Source organism: Cryptomeria japonica, chromosome 7, assembly GCF_030272615.1.
Source record: "Cryptomeria japonica chromosome 7, Sugi_1.0, whole genome shotgun sequence".
NCBI classification, from domain to species: Eukaryota; Viridiplantae; Streptophyta; class Pinopsida; order Cupressales; family Cupressaceae; genus Cryptomeria; species Cryptomeria japonica.
This window is the reverse complement of record NC_081411.1, coordinates 508,291,334-508,298,002: the sequence shown is the minus strand read 5'-3', so window position 1 is coordinate 508,298,002 and position 6,669 is coordinate 508,291,334. Positions and strand designations below refer to the sequence as shown.

Below are 6,669 nucleotides of genomic sequence, written 5' to 3'. Positions count from 1 at the left end.
AGATGACTTACCTAGATATTTTTTATCTTCATTGGGCCTACCATTTACATATTTATCAGTTGAGACCTCTTCTTGTTCACATTGATATTTGGGTCTTCTTCCACTTTCCATAAATAATGTTTACAAATTGAAGGTTTGAATGACCATGTATTGCTTCACATTTAAGGTGTTTTCTTAGTGTATGAGTTTTGGTTTAATTGTATCAGTATTTCATGATGTTATGCTTGCTATGATTGTCAAATCTTCAATAACTTTGTACCAACAAAAGAATAAACAATGAATGATTCAAATTAGGATTTTCTATCAACAAACTTTCTATTTTCCATTGTTATGTTATCTCTCTATTGGCAATTTTTTTTAAAAAAAATTAGGGGTGCTTATTATAGATTTGCCCCTACATGTACTTACATGATGACATCCTATTATATCATCTTATGGTTATCACATGATGATACATATTGCCACTTTTACATGTTTTATCATGGTCATTTATTTAATTTTCTTTAACTCTAATTCATTGCATCCTTTTGTATACATCTCATTGGAGTAGGGGTATATATGTCACTGATGTTATATTGTGTTTTATTTTGTAGTCATAAGCTCATTATCACTCCTATGTTGAAGTGATCTTTATCTATCTTTCTGTGCTAATAAAAAGTTCTACTTTGTCAAACTGATTAGTTTTTCACTTTGTTGTAGTCCTACCACTCTCCAATTAGACAAAATCCCATACCCTTCTTTCTAGTTTTACTATTATCAAAGATAGTTTTCAAGCAAGTTATAGTTAGTGCTTATTATAAATATAACAAATGTTACTCATTGCATACTTTTTTTTGTTCTGTTAATTTTTGATAGAGCATTCATTGCGAGAATACAAGAATTTCAAGTGTTTGAAATATTCTTTTGATATGAACTACTTATGTTACTTTGATATGCATCCTAATAGTAGCTCACATGCACACAAAAATAGAGGCAAAAGATAATGGTGAGAATTGCATACCCATGCCTTTTTCCTTATGTTTTAGGCTCCACTTTGACTAGTTTGTCATTTATGTATTAATAGATTTACAAGTGGCATAATCTCATGTTAGATTTGGCTCATTTCCTCATCCTAGCTTGTCACCATCATTACTCATCTCGAGGAACCTTTGATGATCCCAAGATCTTCCATTCACCTCCTTGGTTTGGATTTGAGGGTGCAAAATTGACCTAGGCCACTTACTTATGTGTGGATCTAAACCTCAAAATTTAAAAGCCAAAATTTAAATTGAACCTTGCTACCCTTTGCCTACTAGTCCTTGTCAACAAAACTTTCTAGGTGTTGTCTTTACTATTTGTTCATTATTATTAAGTTGATCCACTTAGAAGATTTGATTGAAGGAGAACAAAACCTTGTCAACAATATCTTAAATCAACTTTAAACACAACTATAACAAGCCAAGACAGATTATACATCAATTTTTTATCAATACACTTATGTTGATCAAGTTCATTTACGCATGTCAAGATCACTTCCACATGAAATTTAATTTGACATGCATATATCTAAATAAAAAAGAACATTAGCCCCTTAAAACTTTCTTTACTTATTCAGAAATCAATTCATATTAATATATTCTTCCATACAAATTTTAAATTAAATATCACTTTTAATGTATTTAAATTTCATAAATCAATTCCACATTTAATGTTTCCATAACATACTTTAGAATCCCACACTTTTATCATTGTCTAATTAATTGAACTGGGTGCAATTAGATTGAAAGCATTTATATCGAATACAACCATGACGAGTATCTTGTATTTCCACCTTGGAACCAAAGCACCTCCTGAAGTAGGTAGGCTTTTAGGTATTGATAAAAAAAGTATGTATGATTGAAATATTAAATGGTCCATTCAAGTTTCCTTCATTTTACAACAACATAGAATGAATGTCAGACATTCAGTCATAACAATCATGGGGCGTTAGAATCAGCAGGTTGAGAGTATCCAGCGATTTGGGGGTGAATCAAAGTGGAGAGGCATGAGCTGAGGAGGGGAGGTGGGGCGCAATTCTACAGCCCTCAAGCATGAAGAGCACCTCAGTCATAGCAGGCCTGTCAAGAGGGTCAGGGGCTGTGCATAAAAGACCCACCTTCACTGCAAGTAACAATTCCTCCCACTCCGAGGAGGACTCTGGATCTGCCTCACCCTCTGCCTCTGCCTCTGCCTCAGCCTCTACCACACTGGGATCAAATACTTGTGATATCTGCCCAGTTTGCAGCTGCCTCTTCACCCACTTGACAATATCCATGTCCTCCTCCTGCTCCAACATTAAGGGCCTTCTGCCTGTCAGAAGCTCCAGCAGGACAATCCCAAAGCTATACACATCGCCCTCCTTTGTCATCTGCCCACTCAAATTGGCTTCTGGAGAAACATACCCCATTGATGATCTGGCCGCTGTAGTGGAAGAGGAGGGATGATCGGCTGGAGTGGCTACCAGTCTATCCAAGCCAAAATCTGAGAGGTGAGCCTCAAAATCTGCATCGAACTGCACATTGTTGGGCTTCACATCCCCGTGGACAATTGAATTTGTGTGGAGGAAAGCAAGGCCTCGTGCTATTCCCAGAAGAATCAGATGCCTCATCGGCCAGTTAAGGACATGGCCGCCCTGGTGAGAGGCTTCCTGCAGAAGAGTAGCTAGATTACCATTGGGCATGTAATCATAAACCAGTAGCCTTACTTCACTGCTCACATAGTACCCCCTCAAAATGCACAAATTGCGATGCTTAATGCTCCCCAGGGCTTCTGCTTCTTGTCTGAATTGGCTCTGCTGGATGACATTTTCTCCCTCCTGATGAGCTAATCTCCTAACTGAAAACACACTTCCATCCTGCAAACACACCTTGAACACAATTCCATACCTTGTCCTGCTCTGCACATGCTCCTCGTCGAAGTGCCCACTTCCTTCCACAACATTCCCGTATGTTATTGGAGTGTAAAACATGACCAGCTTCTTTTCTTGTTCGCCGATTTGGGCTTTCGCCTGCCTCTGTCTGCTCACCCTGATAACAAAAAAGGCAATAGAAATGCCTACCACAATAAGGATGCAAAGGCTTCCGCACACCACAGCAATGGCAATTGCAATGGCAAAAGCCCTGTCTCTGCCCCTTCTGCCATGACCATGACCATGACCATGGCCATGGCCAACGACAGGACCTTGAGCGCATGCAGATTTGAGCGGAGGCCCACAGAGGCCTGGATTATAGGCAAATGAAGCTGCATTGAAGCGAGTACAAGGAATTTTCCCTCTAAGATGATTGTGTGAGAGGTTGAGGTGTTGGAGAGGCTTTATTCTACACAAGGCAGAGGGAATGCTACCCGATAGATTGTTTGCAGAAAGGTCTAGCGTCTCTAAGTTTCTTAGCTCTCCCACCTCCTCTGGAATTGTACCACTCAATTTATTTCCCTCCAGAAACAGCTTTTGGAGACCCATGATAAGCCCCAGTGATTTGGGGATTGTACCGGTGAGATTGTTTCCATCCAGGGCAACCCATTTCAAGCTTGTGCAATTGGAGATGCCCTGTGGAATGCCTCCTGACAAATGATTGCTTCCCACGTCCACCTCTTCAAGCTTGGATAAACGGCTGATTTGAGGAGGAATGCTGCCTTGAAGCTGGTTGCCTCTGACCCTTAGCGTCACCAGACTGGAACAATTCCCAAGCTCACCTGGAATGTTACCAGAGAGACCATTTCCCCAAAGTGATAAACTCACAAGTGCTCCCAGGAAGCCAAAGCTGTCAGGTATTGGTCCTGATAAAGAATTTGCACTCAGATTCAAAATTTGTAATTTCTCTAGACTACTGAAACCATCAGGAATGCCTCCATAAAAGGAGTTTCCTCCCAGAGAAAGATAGTGCAGTTTGGGCAAGGCCGCAAGCTCAACGGGCAAATTTCCAGTCAAGTGTTGTTGGCTCAAATCCAGCGATTGCAACTTGAATAGGCTGCCAATAGTGGAGGGCACAACGCCTTTAAAGCTATTTGCACTGAGATTCAGAACCCTCAAGCTCTGCAAAGACCCCATGCCCAACGGAAGTTCCCCAGACAGCCCATTTTCAGCCAGATCCATGATTCTGAGGTTGGGAAGGTCGAGCTCCTCCGGAATCGTTCCTGATAGATTGTTGGAGGGCAGTGATAGCACCTCCAGCATTGTGAGCCTACCTATACCTTCCGGAATCCTTCCCTCCAACCTGTTTCTTCCCAAATAGAGTTCTTTGAGAGAAGCTAAAGAGCTCAGAGACAAAGGAATGCTACCGCCCAACCTGTTGCCCTCTAAATTCAGCACTTCCAAATCACGACATTGTGAAATGCTTGAGGGGATTGAACCAGACAGAAAATTACGAGATAAATTAAGCTGCTGCAGAAGCCCCAGCTTCCCAATGGAAGAAGGAATTGGGCCACTCAGACTGTTATTGGACAGAGATAGCACCTCCAAATTCGACAAACTGGTAAAAAACGTGGGTATTAAGCCCCTGAGATTGTTGCTCTCCACGTCCATTACTCGGAATCTCCATCTGGCAGCACTGGTCATGGATGGGAAGCCTGAGAAGTAGTTGAAACCCAGTTGGAGTATTCGCAAGGAAGAGCTGTTGAATATAGAAGCTGGAATCCCGCCTAACAGATTGTTTCCCCTTACAGACAGCCTCTCCAGTTTGGGAAGAGCCCCCAATGCGGCAGGCAGTTGGCCGGTAAGCCTGTTATAATCCATGCTCACGGATACCAGATTGGAGCAATTTCCCAGGGCCCGAGGAATGCTTCCCTCGATCTTATTCCTATCCAGACTTAAAAACTCCAACAAAGGCAGCTTTCCTAAATCTGCAGGAACGGGACCGCTCAACTCATTGAAAGAAAGATCAATGAAACTCAAACGGCGGCTCAAGACCAGAGAGGGGGGTATGTTCCCAGAGAAAGCATTACCCGAAAGATCCAGGTATTTCATGCTCCTGCTCCCCCATCCCACGCCCTGTATTTCTCCCAATAACAAATTGTCCGCCACATTCACAACTTGCAGCTCGGACAAATTAGCCAGTAGAGAAGGCAAGCGCCCAGAAAAACGATTGCTTTGGAGGTATAGTGCATGCAGATGCCCACATTTTGCCAGCGACAGGGGAATGCTTCCATTGAATCCATTGGATCTCAGGCTCAGCCTCCTGAGCTCGCTTAACCTCCCAATCTCCTCTGCCAATAAACACACTGTCAATACAAACATAAAAGACAATAGAAAGGACAATGCTAATGCTCACGGCAATATACCCACAATGACAATGGTAATGGTAATCTACCCACCTGTGAGAGGACCTCGAAGGTCTAGTCCCGGAAGCCGAAGCTCCCACACCCTTGAAGAAAAACAGGACACTCCTCTCCAGTCGCAGGGCGCATTAGGACTGCTTATATTCCAGCTCTTTAGCCCTTCCCCCGGATCCTCCACACTCATTTTCAATGCCAAAAGCGCCCTCAAATCATCTCCTGCACCATCTTTCTCTCTTCCCTCTGCTACCACCACCATCATCACCACCACAGCCACCACCACCATCACCACTGGTACCCTTCCCGTCTTTCTCCTCACTCGCGCCCAAAACACCGCCATTGCTACCCGCCTATCAAACTCCCTTCCAATGCCCTAATACTAATAATAATAACTAGTGCTCCAAAACCTCAAGGTACAGTTACACTGACAGCAAGCTCACAGAGTTTTAACGTTCCCTGCCACCTGCAGATGCATTTACTGCTATTGTTTCATCCATTTCTCGAGAAGAAGAGTCAAGAGGGACACTCACACAAAAACACTTCACCTCATTTCCCAAGGTGGCAGCACAGGCCAGATCTATCGCTCCAGCTCTTCTATCATAAAACTGGGATTTTCCCCCTAAAATATATTTTGGGCTTGGCTTAGTGAAGTCCAATGCAGAGCACCATTCCCGCCCGCTGCTCCTTGTTGATTGCCTATACGAAACCAAATGGGTTTTCGGTCATCATTAGGTATCAGTTATCACTTCTACTCAACAACAGCAACGGGGGAAGATAGATCCTATCCATATCATGTTTGCTACAGTATGCTCTGCTGTTTGAAGGCCGTTGCGTTAAGTCCTAGACAAAATAGTGTCCTAGATCATCATTATTATTTTATTTACACATGCCTCATCATTATAAACAGCCCCTTCAGTCAAAGTTCGACTTTGATAAAGGCATTCTCTACTATTCTGATTGGTTGCTTCCACTTTATATTATACATCTTCTCTTTCATCAACCGAGGCACCCAATTTTTTAAATTCTTATTCACAGCCACATTGGTGTAAAGGGCATAAATGCATACCCAAAATAAATTAAAAAATTGCATACCTGGGCCCTTTATCCTTGTAATAGGGATAATTGTTTATCTCTGTCATTTTTCATTTTGATTAGATTAAGGTGTTTTAAATGTGATAATTGATTATTAAGTGGTATAGTTGTGCTTAAATCTAATTTATGATTTTATCTATTTTTATCTTTTTTATTATTGATTTTTAGAGTTGTATCTTTTATCTTTAGATTTGTTATTCATCATTTCTCATCAGATTTTCAAGTATAGATTGACCCATATCACTTCTAAGATCATATATCTATGATCTCAAAACTTTCAAATTCAAAAAT

General features: G+C 41.6%; 1 protein-coding gene across 1 annotated transcript; it reads right to left on the bottom strand.

The window, feature by feature from the left end:
• Positions 1–1,853: 1,853 nt before the first annotated feature.
• LOC131060153 (probable LRR receptor-like serine/threonine-protein kinase At4g36180) lies at positions 1,854–6,195 on the bottom strand. Its single transcript, XM_057993271.2, has 2 exons — positions 5,326–6,195; positions 1,854–5,217 (listed from the first exon to the last, which is right to left on the bottom strand). Exons 1-2 carry the CDS (start codon positions 5,624–5,626, stop codon positions 2,009–2,011), a joined length of 3,510 nt encoding a protein of 1,169 aa, XP_057849254.2. The 5' UTR covers positions 5,627–6,195; the 3' UTR covers positions 1,854–2,008.
• Between the last annotated feature and the right edge of the window lie 474 nt (positions 6,196–6,669).